General features: G+C 39.6%; 1 protein-coding gene across 2 annotated transcripts in view; it reads right to left on the bottom strand.

The window, feature by feature from the left end:
* Positions 1-16,427: 16,427 nt before the first annotated feature.
* L1TD1 (LINE1 type transposase domain containing 1) overlaps positions 16,428-21,613 on the bottom strand; it is a 65,080-nt gene continuing 59,894 nt past the window's right edge. The window contains exons 1-2 of one of the 2 annotated variants that reach the window (XM_057500253.1): positions 18,523-18,677; positions 16,428-17,788 (exon numbers count right to left, since the gene is read on the bottom strand). In XM_057500253.1, coding sequence (XP_057356236.1) covers positions 16,802-17,707 — 906 coding nt within the window. In that variant the 5' untranslated portion in view covers positions 17,708-17,788; positions 18,523-18,677 and the 3' untranslated portion in view covers positions 16,428-16,801. Of the gene's footprint in view, positions 17,789-18,522; positions 18,678-21,613 lie in introns of those variants that run through there. The other variant, XM_057500254.1, reaches the window with a different exon arrangement.

Here is a 21,613-nt window from a genome sequence, read left to right on the forward strand (position 1 = left end):
ATTTAATAATAATGCACTTTTTAATGTTTTGTAACAAGCAGGTAATACTCTATGCACTTGAGCATGTGTTTATGCACTCATCCTTGGAACATTTTTTTGAAATAGGTACAAATTATTAGTCCTGCTTCTTAAATGAGGAAAGAGAAGCACAGAGAGGTTAAGTAACTTATCCAACATCATCCAGCAATTGAAGAGGAGAACTAGAAATCAAACTTGAATAGTAGGACTCCATTAGCTAAAGTCCAAACTATGACACCACATCTAATATGCACTAAATACTTCCAAGTGAAGAAGTGACCTTTGGTGCTTGAATTACAGAAAGAGACCTTAAGTAATTACTTTTCCCTTTACCTCCTTCCATACATACTCTCCTTTCCTAAACCCATCTGTGTACAGTGGGGACACAGGAGAATTGGGAGAAACGAAAGAGGGCCCATGACTTTGACTTCTCTATGTCCATTCTTCCCCTGTCATTGGTCTAAGACACTCACAGCAATTCTAACTCTGACCAATGAAATGAAAGGGAAGGTCTGTTGGGGTTGCTTCTAGAAAAGGATTCTGCCCTCTCCACAAAAAGTCACCCTTTTCCTCTGCATTGGGTTATGTCTGGTTGTAAGGCATGGGCTGGGGAATGAGAGATGGAAAGAATCTGGATCTTGATGGCATTGTTGAGCCACTGAAATAACCAACAGGAGGGCCTGCTCCACCTCAGGACTGCTCTTAGGGGAAATAATAATTGTCCTTAGTGTCTAAGCTATGTTGAGAAGTGCTGCCTGTTATTTGCAGCCTAAAAAACATCCTGACAGAACCAAAGGATATTCTCGAATAGAAAGTAGAGTCTGGAGTGATAAATGAGGCTGGCAGGAAGACCAGCCTGACCGTGCAGTTGGAGCCCTCTGCCTCAGTCAGCAGGGATCGCCCTGCTGTGTGAGTGTGCGAGCAGGGGCTAGGCTACCATTTGCAGAGGGAGTAATCAATACAGGGGGTTAAACTATGTGATTTTCAGGGCTTCTGACTCTAGGTTATCATTCTTCTATATGCAACCTAAATAAAGTCCATAAGTTTATGTAATTCAGAGTTGCCACAAACAAGTGCACATTTTTAAGAATTAGTGAAGCTATATGTCATAATTTTAAGTTAGCCTGCTTTTATATTCCTATATTGAAAAATAACCTAAATAAATGAACTGTGGGGTCCTGCTTGGATTGATCACTGAGGATTCTATTAATTGATCTGAGACAGTAGGATTTCCTAGGTCAATTAAATTTCTTTTCTCCCCTTGCCTCCATTCTATATCCCCACCAAAATTATTTTTACACCTGTGCTGTGTTCTTACCCTTTTCTTTTTTGTCTTGGCAAAACAAAGCTTAACTCCAAACATGGTTCTTTCCCAAACCTAAGAACCTCTCTGGCTTCTACACACATTTACCCATGTAAGCTGGTTACTATTTGCATATTAGAATATGCTAGATTGGATTGCATACTAGAATAATTGACTCAGGACTGAAAGGCCACATGGTTCTGGTCTAATCCGATCATGTGTTTCATATGTGGATCATCCCTATAAGCTCCCAAGCCTAATTTGCATATGTATTCAGGCATGGGACACCTACTTCTTCATGTGGTAGGTAGCCTGACCCTTTTTTAATATTTCAATGACTAGGAGAAAGTGCTTCCTAAGACTGAGCAGAAATCTAGTTCTTTATTTTCTCATCTTTGGTCTAGTTACCTGCAAGGCCACACAGAACAAGACCACTCAAACATGACAGCCTTGGAGGAAGTGTACAAAAAATATTATTTTCTGTCCCCTTGACAATTTACTTCTTTCAGATGAATATCACTAATTCTTTCATCTTGGTGGACTTTGGTTGAAAATTTCCATTTTGTTATGATCAGTCTAATTTGTATCCACATCGCTCTGAAAGTGTGGTATCCAAGCCTGAACACAAAGTCTGTCCTGAGCTCAATCTCTAGATATTTGGAATACATTTTGTGTTTGCATTTGTATGACTGGGAGGCAAATCCCTGCTGACTGCTTGGCTCTCACTGAAGTTGGGTTGAGCCAGTGAGGGAAGTCGGAGTATGGAAGCTCCCTGTGGCCAACCTGTCCAGATTCCATGCATGGGCAGAGCTCCCACATAGCTCTGTGAGGCTTGGTTTCTAATGACCCAGTGCTGCTTCTTTCTCCAGAGCATCATCCTTGCTGAATGGGGAGTCATCTTTAAGAGGTGATTTTCCTCATCTTACCAGCATTTACCTGGCATCCAATAGCTGACTGATATGGCAGCCCTGTGTCTCAAGGAGGCCTCTTAAAGCTAGAATTGTAGGAGTTGAGGCTTTCCTCCCCTGCTATTCCTCCTGTCATGTATTGGATCCATTCACCTTTAATTACCACATAGTACTGTATGTGTTTAATTATCTGCCTTCTCCACTGGACTGTGAACTCCACGATGACAAGGACTATGCGTTTTTGTTCAGCATTGATTCCCTACCCCCAAGAACAGTACCCAGCTCTTATTTAGAACACCAGGCTTCCATGAAACACAGTTCAACCAGGCTTCAAAAGGAGTTATGCATAAATGACCTCAAATGACTTTAACCAATTAGGTAACTTTTGGTTAGAAGCTTTATCTTTCTGCATATGCATCTTCTTAACAAAGAGGTCATTGATATGGGCCCAATATTTTTCAAAGGGTTGTGGTGACACTCAAATAATCCAGTATCTGTGAAGAGCCAGTAGATATTCAAACATGCCACACAAATGAGAGGTCCTTTTTCCACATAAATCTTTTATCCAAATGCCTAACAGAAGATGTAGGCATTCACCAAATAATTGGATCAGCATCCTTAAAACTTCATTCCAATGAGAGATCCTATGATTCTATAATTCTAGTAATCACTTCAGTATATTTGGAGTTACATATGCCTGCATGAACCCACTGAATCATAAAGAAGAAATATTTTAAAACCATTTCTTTGGGGAGACTAAAATCTCTCTCTGATGTAATTTTTGTCTCTATAATTCTTTAGAGTATCTTTTAATCCATAGGTTAACTAACTAGACTAACTCTAAACTTCACATATGTGCTAATGACAGACTTTAATATGGTATATCATGATCCACAAAACACTTTAACTTAGTTCTGTAATTAGTTATAATTTAATCTTAGTTCTTTAATTTAGTTCTCTACCATCCATTTAACCATTTCTATTTTACAGTTGGGGGAAATGATCATCTTATAGGCAATGCAATTTTCCTGGAATTGTGTTAGAAAGTAGCAGGAAGAGGTGGTATTGGACATTTACTTTTGAAACTTCAGTCACTGTTAATCTATATGCAGATTTGATTCAGAAAGTCCACTTCTTCCCATGATTCTCCAGGTTAAAACTTTCTACTGGGCTCTGTTATTGTTTCCCATTGCCACTATAACAAATCACCACAAACTTAGTGGCTTAAAACAACAAATTTATTTTGTAGTTCTGAAGGTCAGAAGTTAAAAATTAGTCAGCAGGGCTGTGTTCCTCTGGAGGCTCTAGGAGAAAATCTTTTACCTTTTCTTTTCCAAGTTTAGAGGCTGCCTACATTCTGTGGCTTGCGGCCTCTTCCTCTGTCTTCAAAGCCAGCAGCATCTTACAAGATAGTCCAGTATCTTATCTCCTCTCTGACCTCCTGTCTTCCTCTTAGAAAGATCCTTGTGAAAATATCTGGTCTACCAGAGAGTCCAGGATAATCACTCATCTCAAGATTCTGAACTTATTAACATCTGCAAAGTTCTTTCAGCCATGTGCAGTTATATATTTACAGGTTCTGGGGAATAGGATGTCCCCAGGGGGACATGTGGCCATGTTTGGTGGGGCTGGGCTTTATTCAACATTCCAGTTTCATCTCACACATTCACTTTCTTTGCCCCCAAATATAGACATAAAATATGGATTTAAAAAAATAGACACAACCAGGATCATTTTATAGCACAGAGTCATGGGAAGGGCTTGTCTCAAAGATGTAAAAGCTTGATTTTAAACTAATTATTTTGTATTTGTGTGATCTTGGTATTGTCACATCTCTTTTAAGTTTTCATTTTCTTTCCAGAAAAAAAAATTAAACAGGCTATCATAATCCATCTGTACCTAACAAAATTAAGTTATTCAGAGCCTATTATGCTAGCCTGTGTCAAGTGATTTCTGCATCTGTGGTCAAATCTTCCAGTCAAGTGCAAGGTGTTTATTTTCTGTCTTTATGGATGAGGAAAATGAGTTCTAGAGAGCTTAGGAAATTAGCTGAGGATAACAGGGCAGGAGAGCCTGGATATGGACCCAGGTCTGTCCATTCCAGAGCCCCTACTTTTCTCATATTTCAGGTTGCCTTCCTCAAAAGGCTATAGGAGAATCCAATGAGAACGTGTTTGTGGCATTATTTTTACCCTTAAAGTGCTACTTAGATGAAAGACATTATTATCATTATTATTATTATTGCTGGTAAGAGATTTTCTTCTGGCATCTCTATGATTGTACCTGCCAATACCAAACCTCTGTACGTGTATTCCAAAAATGATATTATTCAAAGAGTAAAGCCTATCTTCTTATATCATGAAGTTAATATTTTTCATTTAAAGTGAACTTGAGAAAGCTTTCCAAATATATGATATTAAATACCTCAAACCTCTTAACCACAGAAATATTCCCTGCAAAACCCCCATCCCTGGGCAACTACAATGAGGCCTGGGTTGGAGAAAATGACACAAGACATAAATGGGGTTTCTTCAATCCTTGTGCTGCACATTATCCCTGATATTTCTCCCCTGAATTACTTTCTTTGTTTCTGTAGATGCTGATCTCCCTTTACTGGGGCTGGGTGGACCAAGTCACTCCAGTCCATGAATGTGTGCAAGTTGGCACCTCCCTAGCTTTTCACATCCCCTGAGTGAGCAAAACTTCTCTATTTCAATTCACATTGCTTTTGACACATAAGAAAAAAAATATTCTAGCCTCTATGATATTTCAAGACATTAATACTTGCTTAATATTTTCTTCCCTAAAATAAGATACCACTGAGACATCACTAGTATAGCCAAACTATACAAAAGCAAAAAAGGAGGTAGCCTGGCATAATGGGAAATGAACACAGATCCTAAACAATAAGCAGTTGAAATGATTGTATATTTATAGTATCACCAAATTTTGTTTTCATATACCCATCTTTTCATATATCCATCTTTTAGTCCATTTCACTTTCTCTGCCTGGAATATCTTTACTCCCACCTAGTAATCCCAATTCATTCTTCATGACTTATGTCAATAAACTGCTTGTGATTTTTTTTATCTAATAACTTACATCATTGATACATTTTGAACATCCATGTTTACCTAATTTATTCCGGAAGCAAGCATTAGGTGGGTAGATGGTACACCAGGCTTGCTACTAGCAGCAATAACTGCATTAGTTTCTTTTGCCCCATTTGCTCCTCAGGGCAAAGCGATGAATCTGATTATCACACTGCATATAAAGAGAGAAGTTCCCAAAATTATGGATCTGGAAACTTATATTAGAAGCAGTGCAGAGCATCCCCTTCCCCGTGTCCAGGGTCCTTTTTAAGAAGGGGAGAGAGACCAGAGTTCCAAGATTATTACAATCCTTTGAAATGTAAACAAAGAGATCCCGGTTTTACTCTCCTTTGAAATTTAAATACTTAGCTCCAGTGGAATAAATCTGTAACTGTCTCTCTGGTGTATTTTACTGTCTTATGGTTGCTACTGAGTCGTCCTCTCACCTGGCTTGCTAATAATTTTTGCTCAGAAAATATATGATCATAGAAACATGAACATTCACATTGTTTCCTCATCAATACCATTCCCATATCTACTAAGCTTAGTTGGTCACCCTTGCTCAGTGTCACCACTGTAGGATATAGCTCACTCCCTCCTCACCTTTGCTGATCTGCCTAGGACTGGTCTATATCTCCAGACCAAACACAATTTCTGGCACAAAGCAGGTGACAAGTAGGGGTTTGTTGATAAAATGGATGAAAATTTTAAAAAAACCCACCATTTATTGTGTAAAGCAACATACTGGCGAATTTGGAAAACCAAGCACTTTTCGAACTGTTACCCTTTCCAACAGTACTTTGAAAATCCATTCATCTCATTTTTAACCATGGAGACATTGATATTCAGAGAGGTGAAGACACATTTCCAAGGTCATCCAGCCAATGATGGAGCTTAGATCCAGACTCACATCTGTCTGACCCAGCAGTTCTTGCTTTTAACTATGACTCCATGATAGGTTCCCTAGGACAATTCAAAGTTTTGAAGGTGACTGAGTTCTAGAAACAGTTTGATATGGAGAATCTTATGCAAATAATTTATTGAAGGATGTAGTCTCAGGAGAAGGGAAGTGTGAGGACCAGGGTAGTCATGGGCTGGCAAGGTGCCGAGGGAAAGTAAGGATGCACCCTTAACTGAAGACTAGCTTCAGTCTGATCGTACAGCAAGCTCTGGAGCATGAATCACATCATAGAGTTAGCGCCACCTTCAGACAAGGGGCCAGACTTCTGCAGCTCCATGTCAATCATTCATTTTCTAGTCTTTCCCCAAGGTAGAAGGGAGCACAGCATCCTTGGCACCAAGAATGTTTCTCCAGGCAAGGGGGACAGCTCTGTGCTGTTAGCCCCCAGTACACCCAGCACCAGTGGCTAGCTGTCTTCTAGGTCAGCACAGACTCTAGCTTTAAGCTAAATTGGTTGTTTTTTCAAAAGAGGCTCTGCCTCTGAATCTTGCTAAAGTGTGGGGCACTTTGGGCTCAGATTGCCAAAATATGCACTCGGCACTTCTAGGCTAGGTATTCAGGGAGAGGCTTCGCCTGCACAGCCTCAGGAACCTGCTGGAGCAGACTGCTCTTGGGAAAGTGTTTCTCAGGTAGGAAATGGCAATTAGGCACCTGTTAACATACCTATATCAACTGTCATTGTTCAGTTCAATAAGTGATTTTTAGTCATCTGTTTAGGTTTATTACTTAAACATCTGGGTGTCAGGCAGCTCTTTAGTTCATTTATAAACTAAAGAATTATCAGCTTAGAACTTAAAACTTAAATGGTACATAAACTGCTAATATGTACTGAATTAATATTCAGTTGTGGGGGGTCTTGCCCTTCTTAAACATTGTTTTATATTACAACATTTCTGTAAGGCAGACACTGTTACCTCTTTTCCCTTCCTCTTTTCACAGATGTGGAAACTGAGGCACAGAGAAGTCTGATATCACAAAGCTAATGACCCCAGTTTTTACATCAGGTCTATTTTTTTTCAGTTAAATAAACACATATGTCCTCTTTTCAAGTGCTGAAAGTTACTTTTATTATGCTTCATCAAACCTTAGATCAAATCCTATCTGTTTCTGAAAATCTGCCTGGTGGTTTTTGATAAATTTTAAGGCAACAAGGATCTAGAAATATTTTAGGTCTGTGCCCTACTCTCCAGGCAGAAGCCAATGTGGTCTTTTTAAAACCCTAATCTGAGCCTGTCACCTCCTGTTTACAACTTTTTGGTGGTTCCCTACTATACTCAGAATAAAATCCAGACCATTCACACAGCCTATCAGAGACTCAATAGATTAGACTATCTCTCCAGCTCATCTCAAGCCATCCACATGTCATTCTCCCCTGCCAGCCACATGTGTCTCTTTCCCCATGCTCCTGCTGTTTCCTCTCCCCATTACACTTTGTAACTCAATCTTTAATTCACCCTCTTTCTTATACCTCTTCGCAAATGCCACCTTCTCAGGGAGACTTTTTCTGCTTTCCCAAGTTTGTTTAGGTATTGTATATTCTCATAGGAACAAAATCTTTCCATCTTATTACTTATCAGTTTGCTGTTACACAAATAATAATTGGATTAATCTTTTATTTCTACCTCTGGACTAAGTTACATAAGGGTGGGGACCATATTTCTTGTGCTCATTTCCACATTGCCAGTAACAGTAATAGAATACCTAGCACATAGAACATTGTTGAATGAACAAGTGAATGAATGAATGAAATCCCCCATGTCTCCCTCTCTACTTTGACATAACCATATAATTCAGGCCTGATGTAAGGGCCCAAAGATTTTTTTCAGTGGATTTATATATAATGACTAAAACAACATGACAGGCTGGCATGTCATGACATACACAACTGGGGATAACAGACAGCCTTTTCCTTCACAGAGCAGGAAGGGCAAGCAGGCTTTAGATCCCACGCATCACAGCTAGTGACCAGGACTTCCTTTCTGTACAGGCAAGAAATTTCAGATCCTTTGGAGGCAACTCCAAGAAGCACAAAGAACCTAGACCTTGGAGCCATATGACATTAACTGAATAATCTTGGGAAATTTGCCTGACCTACCATGCTCTCAGTTTCCTCAGCTGTGACACGAAATGATGGATCTGAAAGCAGTGCTCATTATAGGCAGAGGAAGATCATGACCAGAAGCACAGGACGTTGGGTCAGGCAGATGGAGCCAATGGGATTTCACAGTGTGTTCTGCAGGATCCTAAGACTTACAGGTGCTCAAGCGGCCACTGGTGGTAAAATGTGGGTGATAGGGCAAGGGGCCAGGCAGGACTTTTCTGGGGTCCTGGCTGCCCTTTCAGTCAAATCTGATCCACTTTGATCTGTTTTATATATCAAGGTTCTAAAGAGTGTTTCACTTGAAAACAGGTGTTAGCTGTTCAATAAACAGTTTGAAAGCCACTTACTTCATCTTTCACTCCCATTTTACAGATGAGGACACCAGGCCCAGAGGAATCTCATGTAGCTAATCAACCCAGTCACAAACCTTATTTTTCCACCATCTGTTCCTCATGACATGCTTGTGGTTTGCAGTAAATTTTCTCAAATCTTACAGATCGCTTTTAAAGTTCCCTTTGCTACTGTCACTCAGATCAGCAAATCAGGAGACTTGGCTTCTAGTCTTGCGAATATAACTAACTGGCTCCCTAACTTTAAGGAAGATACAACTCTTCTGAGGCCAAAATTGCATGAGAAATAAGCATAGCGGTACCTGGACTGCCTCTTCGAAAATGGCCGTAGGGAACAGATAACAGCAAAATGCAAAATTGCTTTGACGGCCAAAAAATATCAGCTTTCTATCTTTGAAGCCTAGAAGAATGGTCTGGAGTCAACATGTAATGTTTGTTAAAGGAAGTTAAAAAAATAAATAAAAGGAGGAGGGAAGATGAAAGGTAACAAGTCAGGTAGACAAGTTAATTTGTATTCTTTTCTCATCCATAGTAAATTTCTAATCTCATAATAATGGAAACACTCATAAAATGCAATTGCTCATTCTTTCATGATGAAGGGAGACTCACAGCCCCTGACCTTGGTCTTGTAGGTCCCAGTCCCATATGACTGGTTCCAGCCCTGAAATGATTTGCTTCACAGTCTGGCTTCATGAATGGAATGCCCAAGCTCTGTGTTAGGAAACCCAAAATGTGGTTCAATGAAACCTAAAATGTGTTTTGCCCCCAGATCTTTCCCTTTTATCTTCCAAGACCCATGTAATTTAATGGAAATTGAAGAAGTGTGGGACAGATTCCACTCCTTACCCACATCTCCCACTCCATTGTACCCATTAACTTCAAAGAAATTTAGCCTGGAAGGGAGCAAATGTGGGTGTAGAAAAGGATAAGAAGTTGCAATTCTTTGAGGGCAGGGGTAGGGGGATGGGAAATATCCAAGTTCTTAAGCCGCCAAAACCACAGCTTATGCGGCATTTCTTTTCATTGTGTGTGTGCTGTGTGCAGAGAGGCTGTCTAAAGAGGCAATCCACTCTCACATCTTCAAATATCCTTCCAAAGCCTCCCACCCCATGGGTTGCCAGTAGCCCAAACTGTCCCCCAGGCCCATCCCTGACTCCTCCTGGATGTGTCCATCTGGTTTTCCTGTCATCAACTCAACATATCAAAAACCAGATCCATCACTTCTTCCCCCTGTGACCAATATATCACTAACATTGTCATCACCATTCTCATCTTTCAACCTGTAATTCTTAGACCCATCCACGATTCTTCTCACTCAGTGCACCCCCATTTCTGATCAACTGAGTAATTTTTCTCTTACTTTTTATGATTTCATTCTCTCCCCTATGCTCATTTCTTACTACTGCCTTTGCCAGAACTTTGTCTCATACTGTCTCTTCCCATATAAACTCTTACAGTAGCATAATGGGTAATATTTACTTAAACCAAGGTTTCTTAACCTCAAAACTATTAACATTTTGGGCCAAATAATTGCTTGTTGGTGCAGAGGATGTTCTGTGTCCTGTAGGATGTTTAAAGGTATCCCTAGCTTTTATCCACTAGATGCCAGTGGTACCCCCAACCCCAGTGGTGACAACCAAAAATGCTTCCAGATATTGTCAAATGTCCCCTGGGGGGCTAAATCACCCCTGATTGAAAACCAGTGCTTTAAGACAAGAATGTTTGATACAATGCATACCAACACTTCTCTTTCCTGATATTATAGGATAAATCTGTAACCAATAAAGATATTTTATACTATTTTAATCTAGCCCCTCTGCTCCTCAAGATAAGAGAATGTTTTTTTATTGCTATATGTGCAGTGCCTAATACCCTGGCTAGCATTTAAAAGGGTTTTGGATTTTTGTTTTCTTTTTTAAATGTTTAATTTTATTTACTTTTTTTTTTGAGAGGGCATCTCTCATATTTATTGATCAAATGGTTGTTAACAGTTAACAACAATAAAATTCTGTACAGGGGACTCAATGCACAATCATTAATCCACCCCAAGCCTAATTCTCATCAGTCTCCGATCTTCTGAAGCACATGAACAAGTTCTTACATGGTGAACAAATTCTTACATAATGAATAAGTTCTTACATGGTGAACAGTACAAGGGCAGTCATCACAGAAACTTTCGGTTTTGATCACGCATTATGAACTACAATCAGGTCAGATATGAATATTCGTTTGGTTTTTATACTTGATTTATATGTGAATTCCATATTTCTCCCTTATTATTATTATTATTTTTTTAAATAAAATACTGAAGTGATAGGTAGATGCTTTTATCTTCTTTGAAGATAAAGGTAGAAAACATAGTTTAGTGTTGTAAGAGAACAAATGTAGATGATCAGGTGTGTGCCTGTAGACTATGTGTTAATCCAAGCTAGACAAGGGCAACAAAACATCCACGGATACAGAAGATTTCTCTCAAAACAGGGGGGGTGAGGTTCTAAGCCTCACCTCTGTTGATCCCCAATTTCTCACCTGATGCCCCCCTGCGACTGTGCCTGTCTTAGGTTGTTCCTCCCTTGAGGAATCTTACCCGTCTCTGGCTAACTAGTCATCTTCCAGGGCCATACAGGGAAATGTAAAGTTGGTAAGTGAGAGAGAAGCCATATTGTTTGAAAAAGTTAGCTTTTTACTTCTTTGCATATTTATGCCCTGTGGCTTCTATGCCCAGCATTTTTCTTGAGGTATCTTTACCACTTGGAAGAATTATGATACTCAGTAAATCCGATATGAGGCACGAATTCTACTAAAGGGTTATAATTAGGAAGGAAGAAGTAAAGCTATAGAAGTAGCAGACGGAAGAAAACATGGGAAGATTGGTTATTTCTTTGACATATCTTTTTGTAGAGTAACTTAAGCATGTATAGGTTTTAAACTACTAATTAAATTGCGCACACACATTAACATAATAGGAATACAGCTACATAACCAAAGCAGACCTACAATTACCAGCCATCTCCAGTGAAACCAAGAAAACCAGTTAGGCACCCTAAGCATTTGTGAAAACTTATCTATGATATGATGGATATTGTCTAACTGAATTTAAATAGTTTGAGAAAAATCAGACAATTTAAAACAACACATTCCTGGAAACTGTTTACATCCCATATGTTCTTTTAACAGTAGATAGTCTGTAGTCTCAAGATTTTGGAGCACTGCAACATGCACTTCTCCTAATTCTTGGTTGAGTTCCAACAGTATAGATCCAGTCAAATTTGTTGTTTTACTGTATGCACAGGCCAGCTTAGATATCTCCTTCTTCATTCCAATGGCAAGTCCAGGAACCAGTGGGATGAATGCAGCTACAACTGCAACAGTGCCAGGATCTTTGTTGACATTTTTTGGTGATCATCTTCTGGAATGACACTTTCAGAGTATGTTGATGTTGGAACTTCTTCTTCATATCGTATCTTATTTCGTTTTCTTGGGAGCCAAATTGGGCTTTGATCCTCTGTATAAACACAAACAGACCCTTTGCCCACACTTTGATATGCCCTTTATACCATTGTGAAGAACTTATTGGAGGTCACCACATAGGATCTGCTTTTTTTAAGAGAAAGGAATATTATCAGAAAAATGTACTTCCATAGCTGATCATCTGACCCCCTTTAAATGGTCAAAATTAAAGATATTTAAAGCATGCATTAATCGTTGATTTACAGTTAGTTTTATCCTATCAGGGAGTAATCCCCCCTTCTTTTTTTTTGTTATCATTAATCTACAATTACATGAAGAATATTATGTTTACTAAGCTCTCCCCTATACCAGGTCCCCCCTATAAACCCCTTTACAGTCACTGTCCATCAGCATAGCAAAATGCTGTAGAATCACTACTTGTCTTCTCTGTGTTGTACAGCCCTCCCCTTTCTCCCACGCCTCTCTTTTTGCATGCTAATCTTAATACCCCCCTTCGTCTTCCCCCCGCCGTATCCCTCCCTACCCACCCATCCTCCCCAGTCCCTTTCCCTTTGGTACCTGTTAGTCCATTCTTGGGTTCTGTGATTCTGCTGCTGTTTTCTTCTTTCAGTTTTTCCTTTGTTTTTATACTCCACAGATGAGTGAAATCATTTGGTATTTCTCTTTCTCTGCTTGGCTTATTTCATTGAGCATAATAGCCTCTAGCTCCATACATGTTGCTGCAAATGGTAGGATTTGTTTTCTTCTTATGGCTGAGTAATATTCCATTGTGTATATGTACCACATTTTCTTTATCCAATCATCTACTGATGGACACTTGGGTTGCTTCCAATTCTTGGCTATTGTAAATAGTGCTGCGATAAATATAGGGGTGCATCTGTCTTTTACAAACTTGAGTGCTGCGTTCTTAGGGTAAATTCCTAGGAGCGGAATTCCTGGGTCAAATGGTAAGTTTATTTTGAGCATTTTGAGGAACCTCCATACTGCTTTCCACAATGGTTGAACTAATTTACATTCCCACCAGCAGTGTAGGAGGGTTCCCCTTTCTCCACAGCCTCGCAACATTTGTTGTTGTTTGTCTTTTGAATGGTAGCCATCCTTACTGGTGTGAGGTGATATCTCATTGTAGTTTTAATTTGCATTTCTCTGATAATTAGCGATGTGGAACATCTTTTCTTGTGTCTGTTGTCCATCTGAATTTCTTTTTTGGAGAACTGTCTGTTCAGTTCCTCTGCCCATTTTTTAAGTGGATTGTTTGTTTTTTGTTTGTTGAGGCGGGTGAGCTCTTTATGTATTTTGGACATCAAGCCTTTATCGGATGTGTCATTTTCAAATATATTCTCCCATACTATAGGGTTCCTTTTTGTTCTATTGATGGTGTCTTTTGCTGTACAGAAGCTTTTCAGCTTAATATAGTCCCACTTGTTCATTTTTGCTGTTGTTTTCCTTGCCCGGGGAGATATGTTCAAGAAGAGGTCACTCATGTTTATGTCTAAAAGGTTTTTGCCTATGTTTTTTTCTAAGAGTTTTATGGTTTCATGACTTATATTCAGGTCTTTGATCCATTTTGAATTTACTTTTGTGTATGGGGTTAGACAATGGTCCAGTTTCATTCTCCTACATGTAGCTGTCCAGTTTTGCCAGCACCATCTGTTGAAGAGACTGTCATTTCTCCATTGTATGTCCATGGTTCCTTTATCAAATATTAGTTGACCATATATGTTTGGGTTAATGTCTGGAGTCTTTAGTCTGCTCCACTGGTCTGTGGCTCTGTTCTTGTGCCAGAACCAAATTGTCTTGATTACTATGGCTTTGTAGTAGAGGTTGAAGTTGGGGAGTGAGATTCCCCCCTAGTTTCTTCTTCTTTCTCAGGATTGCTTTGGCTATTTGGGGTCTTTGGTGTTTCCATATGAATTTTTGAATTATTTGTTCCAGTTCATTGAAGAATGTTGCTGGTCGTTTGATAGGGATTGCATCAAATCTGTATATTGCTTTGGGCAGGATGGCCATTTTGACGATATTAATTCATCCTAGCCATGAGCATAGGATGAGTTTCCATCTGTTAGTGTCCCCTTTAATTTCTCTTAAGAGTGACTTGCAGTTTTCAGGGTATAGGTCTTTCACTTCCTTGGTTAGGTTTATTCCTAGGTATTTTATTCTTTTTGATGCAATTTTGAATGGAATTATTTTCCTGATTTCTCTTTCTATTGGTTCATTGTTTGTGTATAGGAAAGCCACAGATTTCTGTGTGTTAATTTTGTATCCTGCAACTCTGCTGTACTCCGATATCAGTTCTAGTAGTTTTGGGGTGGAGTCTTTAGAGTTTTTTATGTACAATATCATATCATCTGCAAATAGTGACAGTTTAACTTCTTCTTTACCAATCTGGATTCCTTGTATTTCTTTGTTTTGTCTGATTGCCGTGGCTAGGACCTCCAGTACTATGTTAAATAACAGTGGGGAGAGTGGGCATCCCTGTGTAGTTCCCGATCTCAGAGGAAAAGTTTTCAGCTTCTCACTGTTCAGTATAATGTTGGCTGTGGGTTTATCATATATGGCCTTTATTATGTTGAGGTACTTGCCGTCTATTCCCATTTTGCTGAGAGTTTTTATCATGAACGGATGTTGAATTTTGTCCAATGCTTTTTCAGCATCTATGGAGATGATCATGGGTTTTTTGTCTTTCTTTTTGTTAATGTGGTGGATGATGTTGATGGATTTTCGAATGTTGTACCATCCTTGCATCCCTGGGATGAATCCCACTTGGTCATGGTGTATGATCCTTTTGATATACTGTTGAATTCGGTTTGTTAATATTTTATTGAGTATTTTTGCATCTACATTCATCAGGGATATTGGTCTGTAATTTTCTTTTTTGGTGGGGTCTTTCCCTGGTTTTAGTATTAGGGTGATGTTGGCTACATAGAATGAGTTTGGGAGTATTCCCTCCTCTTTTATTTTTTGGAAAACTTTAAGGACAATGGGTATTATGTCTTCTCTGTGTGTCTGATAAAATTCCAAGGTAAATCCGTCCAGCCCAGGTGTTTTGCTCTTGGGTAGTTTTTTGATTACCATTTCAATTTCTTTGTTCGTAATTGGTTTGTTTAACTTTTGTGTTTCTTCTTTGGTCATTCTTGGAAGGTTGTATTTTTCTAGGAAGTTGTCCATTTCTTCTAGGTTTTCCAGCTTGTTGGCATATAGGTTTTCATAGTAGTCTTTAATGATTCTTTGCATTTCTGTGGAGTCTGTCATGATTTTCCCGTTCTCATTTCTGATTCTGCTGATTTGTGTTGATTCTCTTTTTCTCTTAATAAGTTTGGCTAGAGGCTTATCTATTTTGTTTATTTTCTCAAAGAACCAGCTCTTGGTTTCATTGATTTTTGCTATTGTTTTATTCTTCTCAATTTTGTTTATTTCTTCTCTGATCTTTATTATGTCCCTCCTTCTGCTGACTTTAGGCCTCATTTGTTCTTCTTTTTCCACTTTCGATAATTGTGATGTCAGACTATTCATTTGGAATTGTTCTTCCTACTTCAAGTGTGCCTGGATCGCTATATACTTTCCTCTTAAGACTGCTTTCACTGCTTTCCACAGAAGTTGGGGCTTTGTGTTGTTGTTGTCATTTGTTTCTATATATTCCTTGATCTCTATTTTGATTTGTTCGTTTTTCCATTGATTATTTAGAAGCATGTTGTTAAGCCTCCATGTGTTTGTGAGCCTTTTTGTTTTCTTCGTAGAATTTATTTCTAGTTTTGTACCTTTGTCATCTGAAAAATTGGTTGGTAGAATTTCAATATTTTGGAGTTTACTGAGGCTCTTTTTGTGGGCTAGTATGTCGTCTATTCTGGAGAATGTTCCATGTGCACTTGAGAAGGATGTATATCCTGTTGCTTTTGGATGTAGAGTTCTATAGATATCTATTAGGTCCATCTGTTCTACTGTGTTGTTCAGTGCCTCCGTGTCCTTACTTATTTTCTGCCCAGTGGATCTATCCTTTGGGGTGAGTGGTGTGTTGAAGTCTCCTAAAATGAATGCATTGCAGTCTATTTCCCCCTTTAGTTCTCTTAGTATTTGTTTCACATATGCTGGTGCTCCTGTGTTGGGTGCATGTATATTTAGAATGGTTATATCCTCTTGTTGGACTGAGACCTTCATTATTATGTAATGTCCTTCTTTATCTCTTGTTACTTTCTTTGTTTTGAAGTCTATTTTGTCTGATACTAGTACTGCAACCCCTGCTTTCTTCTTGCTGTTGTTTGCCTGAAATATGTTTTTCCATCCCTTGACTTTTAGTCTGTGCATGTCTTTGGGTTTGAGGTGAGTTTCTTGTAAACAGCATATAGATGGGTCTTGCCTTTTTATCCATTCTATTACTCTGTGTCTTTTGATTGGTGCATTCAGTCCATTTACATTTAGGGTGACTATTGAGAGATATGTACTTATTGCCATTGCAGGCTTTAAATTCGTGGTTACCAAAGGTTCAAGGTTATCCTCTTTAGTATCTTACTTCCTAACTTAGCTCGCTTATTCAGCTGTTATATACACTGTCTGGAGATTCTTTTCTTCTCTCCCTTCTTATTCCTCCTCCTCCTTTCTTCATATGTTGTGTGTTTTTTTCTGTGCTCTTTTTAGGAGTGCTCCCATATAGAGCAGTCCCTGTAAGATGCCCTGTAGAGGTGGTTTGTGGGAAGCAAATTCCCTCAGCTTTTGCTTGTCTTGGAATTGTTTAATCCCACCATCATATTTAAATGATAGTCGTGCTGGATACAGTATCCTTGGTTCAAGGCCCTTCTGTTTCATTGTATTAAATATATCATGCCATTCTCTTCTGGCCTGTAGGGTTTCTGTCGAGAAGTCTGATGATAGCCTGATGGGTTTTCCTTTATACGTGACCTTTTTCTCTCTAGCTGCCTTTAAAACTCTTTCCTTGTCCTTGATCTTTGCCATTTTAATTATTATGTGTCTTGGTGTTCTCCTCCTTGGATCTTTTCTGTTGGGGGTTCTGTGTATTTCCGTGGTCTGTTCAATTATTTCCTCCCCCAGTGTGGGGAAGTTTTCAGCAATTATTTCTTCAAAGACACTTTCTATCCCTTTTCCTCTATCTTCTTCTTCTGGTACCCCTATAATATGGATATTGTTCCTTTTGGATTGGTCACACAGTTCTCTTAGTATTGTTTCGTTCCTGGAGATCCTTTTATCTCTCTCTATGTCAGCTTCTATGCGTTCCTGTTCTCTGGTTTCTATTCCTTCAATGGCCTCTTGCATCTTATCCATTCTGCTTATAAATCCTTCCAGGGTTTGTTTCACTTCTGTAATCACTTTCCTGGCATCTGTGATCTCCCTCCGGACTTCATCCCATTGCTCTTGCATTTTTCTCTGCATCTCCATCAGCATGTTCATGATTTTTATTTTGAATTCTTTTTCAGGAAGACTGGTTAGGTCTGTCTCCTTCTCAGGTTTTGACTCTGTGATCTTTGTCTGCCTGTAGTTTTGCCTTTTCATGGTGATAGAGATAGTTTGCAGGGCTGGTACGAGTGACGGCTGGAAGAGCTTTCCTTCTTGTTGGCTTGTGGCCTTCCTCTCCTGGGAGAACAGCGACCTCTAGTGGCTTGTGCTGGACAGCTGCATTCATACAGGGCTTCTGCTTCCTGCCCGGCTGCTATGGAGTTTATCTTCACTGTTGCTGTGGGCGTGGCCTGGCTCGGGCGGCTCCAAAATGGTGGAGCCCCATTGGAGGGGGACCGGTTGGGAGGCTATTTATCTCTGTAACCGGCCTCTGTGCTCCCTGCTGCCCAGGGGGTTAGAGTGCCCAGAGATCTCCAGAGTCCCTGCCTCTGGACTAAGTGTCCCACCCTGCCCCTTTAAGACTTCCAAAAAGCATTCACCAAACCAAAACAACAGCAACAACAAAAAAAGAAATTAAATTAATAATTAAAAAAAAAACTCTCGATTTTCTTTGTCCTCAGGTGCCAGCCTCGGACACCTGCTCACTGGTCTTGTTGCCCAGTTTCCCTAGTATTGGGGTCCCTGTCCCTTTAAGACTTCCAAAAAGCACTTGCCAAAAAAAAAAATTGGCCGCTCCCGTTTCTTTGTTCTCCCGCGCCGGCCTCAGACACCCGCTCACCGGTCTTGCTGCCTTGTTACCCTAGTATTCAGGACCCCATGCATGCACTGTGTCTGCGCTCTGGTGCGGATGGCTGGGGCTGGGTGTTTAGCAGTCCTGGGCTCCGTCTCCCTCCCGCTCTGCCTGCTCTTCTCCCGCCGGGAGCTGGGGGGAGGGGCGCTTGGATCCCGTGGGGCCAGGGCTTGTATCTTACCCCCTTCGCAAGGCGCTGGGTTCTCGAAGGTGTGGACGTGGTCTGGATGTTGTCCTGTGTCCTCTGGTCTCTATTCTAGGAAGAGTTGTCTTTGTTATATTTTCATAGATATATGTGGTTTTGGGAGGAGATTTCCACTGCTCTACTCACGCTGCCATCTTGGCTCCACCTTGGAATACATTTTTGAAAGAAGGAATTAATGTGCATATATGTATTAGTTTGCCTTTAAGAACATAGAAAACCAACAAGTTTTAAAGGGTCTGTGAGACACATGCTTTATACATTATTCACTTAATCCTGCAAGTGAGATGATTTCTAATTTACAGATGAGGAAACCAAGTTTCAGAGATTTTCCCAAATGGGGTAGAAGCAAGACACAATTTGAAGCCACCGACAGCATTTGGCTCTTGATAGTTAACTTCTCTTTTTCTTGTCCTTTTTCTCTTTCCATTCAGTCCTCATGAGTGGTTAGCAGGAGCTCTTGGGCAGGAACTGTTACTCTGCCTCATCTAACTACAGCCTGCTGCTCTGCCTGAGTGTTCTGTGGAAGAGAGGGGCCATGTTCTACACCACCCTACAGCCAGCAGAATTTAGTTAAAAGTATTAGAACTTAACACTGCAGTCTAAAGAACAATTTAAGTGTAGAGGATAAGAGGCATAAGATGATGACCTTTCTTCCAATCCAACATACAAGTCGAACAGCAGAGGGAGGTCAACTTTCAAAGACCAGGATAGTAACACATATTCATGAACACAAGGCCAATTTTATAAGTGGGAAGGAAAGGAAAAAGGAAGAGATGGGAGGAAAAAAAATAAACAATGAAAGTATAAGGTAGTATTATATAAGCTAATTCTGGGAATGGGGGTGGCTTGTAGAATTTAAATGACCTATGTTTACTAAAAGGTACCACTGAAATTTCCGGCCCATTTGGCAATTTCATTTCTGTTTTTGGACATTCCATTTTAATTGCTTTTAATGATGTAGATAGAAGTCTTGTGTTTTGATTTTTTGGTTTTTGTAATAAATGTCATGTGTCTTTAGTGTGAAAAGAAAATGACTTGGGTTTTTCTCTATTTCAGGCGTCACTGTTAATTTCTAGCATGGGAGAGAATAATAATCCTCTTCAGGACAGGCAGACTTTTCATATTACTTTCAGAGAACTATACTAGTAGAAGTAAACCATTATTACATGAAAGAGCCAGAGAGAACCAGAGATCATTTGAACAACTTGCTCAATTTTTGGATGAGGAAATTGAGGCCCCATCTGAAAGAGCAAGAGCCATATGACAAGTGAACGGCAGTCTGAACCCTGTGTGCCCAGCACCTTGCACAACACTGCTTCTACATATCCACCCGATTTTTCTGCCATTTTGTGACCTTCATTCCCTAAATCAGCACTACAGGCTCATTGTGGAAATTACCACGGACAACTGGGAGCAAGAAAGCTTGACTACTCTCCTCTCTAGAACATTTATTCTGCATCATGTGAGTCAGTGCAGAAAATAGTTTGCACTTCATTTATTCATGTACTAATTTTGAATTAAGCTGTACCACATAAATTCTCCTGAAAAATGATGCAATTAAGCCTGGACTATTTGAGGAGGGACAACAACATGTGGCTATAATTACAGTGGCAAAACATCTTAGTAACACACTGACTTATTAGTGCAGTAATTAGTGTTGGTGCAATGCATACTGAATAGTCCATAAAACAAATAATGCAATGTAAAATCCTGAAAAAAAGTCATAATTTTCAAGTGAACAATCTTGGGATATTTTTGCCTGTGGCATCAACCATTTGGACCAAATTGTTTCAGCCATCACATATAGGAAGCTCTGTTTTCCTCTTGAGTACAGATTATTAGAAAGATCTTTGACTTCTGGCAAGATACAAAATTAGTCTATAAAGTCTGAGAAATTAGAGCAAAATAAATTCTGTTAGGGACTAATTATGTAAATACTAAAGAGTGAGTGAGCATTTGCTGCATAATCTTGAATTTGGGAGCAGGTTGGGCCAACAGCCATCATTACAAACCACAAAATGTAAAACTACCAGTCCCACAGTAATGTATCTTAGAAGTGGATGGAATCTTGAGACATCATTTTTAGTGATCTCTTAACTTCAGACAAGAAGGGTTTATAATTTTATTTTATAAATAAAATAACTTATTCCCAGAAAACCCCAGTAAGTAGAATCACAGAAATGAGATCCTAAAATAGGAAGGTAATTCAGTTCCCATTCAAATTCTGACTATATCCATTACATTAATTTACCTTAAAATATCTCATCAAACCTTAGGCTCAATCTTTCATAATCTTACCAAGAGATAGAAAATACTGGGTGAGAGAGGTCCAAGGATGCAACTCTAGAAAACATCCTTTGGACTGGTTGTTGACATACTTTAAGTGACATATAACTCATATACATCAACAGCAATTGATACTGAATCTTGGGCAGGTGCTGAGAAAGGGAAGGAAAGCAGGGTAAAGCAGAGCAGCGGTGGTATTGCATCTTCTTTGGGCACATGCAACAAAAGCCAGTAGGAGGGTGGTCTGTGAGGTGTGAAAAGTCAGGCTTTGTCCTCTCTCATTTTGATATCCATGGAGATCAGAAATCTGCAAATTCTTAAAGTCATGAGGATGGCCCCATCATGATACCAGAGGGAAAATTTTGTGTGACACAATGTGCCAGCTACTGGTCTAGGTGCATAGAAAGCAAGATTTAGAAGGGTGCCAGAATGAATTAGGTAGTGAATGATGATCTCTGAGTGGTCTGGGGGTCATATACAGCTTTAAGGCCATAACTAGAGGTGGGACTTCACCGTTAACTATGATAGGCATCAGAAAATGTGCACCCCAGAGAGGATCAATAGTTTGCCCAAGGTCATGCAAATAGAAATGAATTAAACCAAAACTTGAACCCGTACAGTTAACTCTAGAGTTTTTATTTACAGGCTGTAGGCTGCTGTGCCTATTCTACAGCTACTTTTTAAAAGGAATAAGATAAATTCTAGTTTGAACCTGTTGGTGGGTATGAGGTTTCAAATATGACATGGTCTGATTTGGTTTAGGATAATTCAGATAACAGGT

The sequence above is a fragment of the Manis pentadactyla genome, chromosome 4 (assembly GCF_030020395.1).
Source record: "Manis pentadactyla isolate mManPen7 chromosome 4, mManPen7.hap1, whole genome shotgun sequence".
Lineage (NCBI taxonomy): Eukaryota > Metazoa > Chordata > Mammalia > Pholidota > Manidae > Manis > Manis pentadactyla.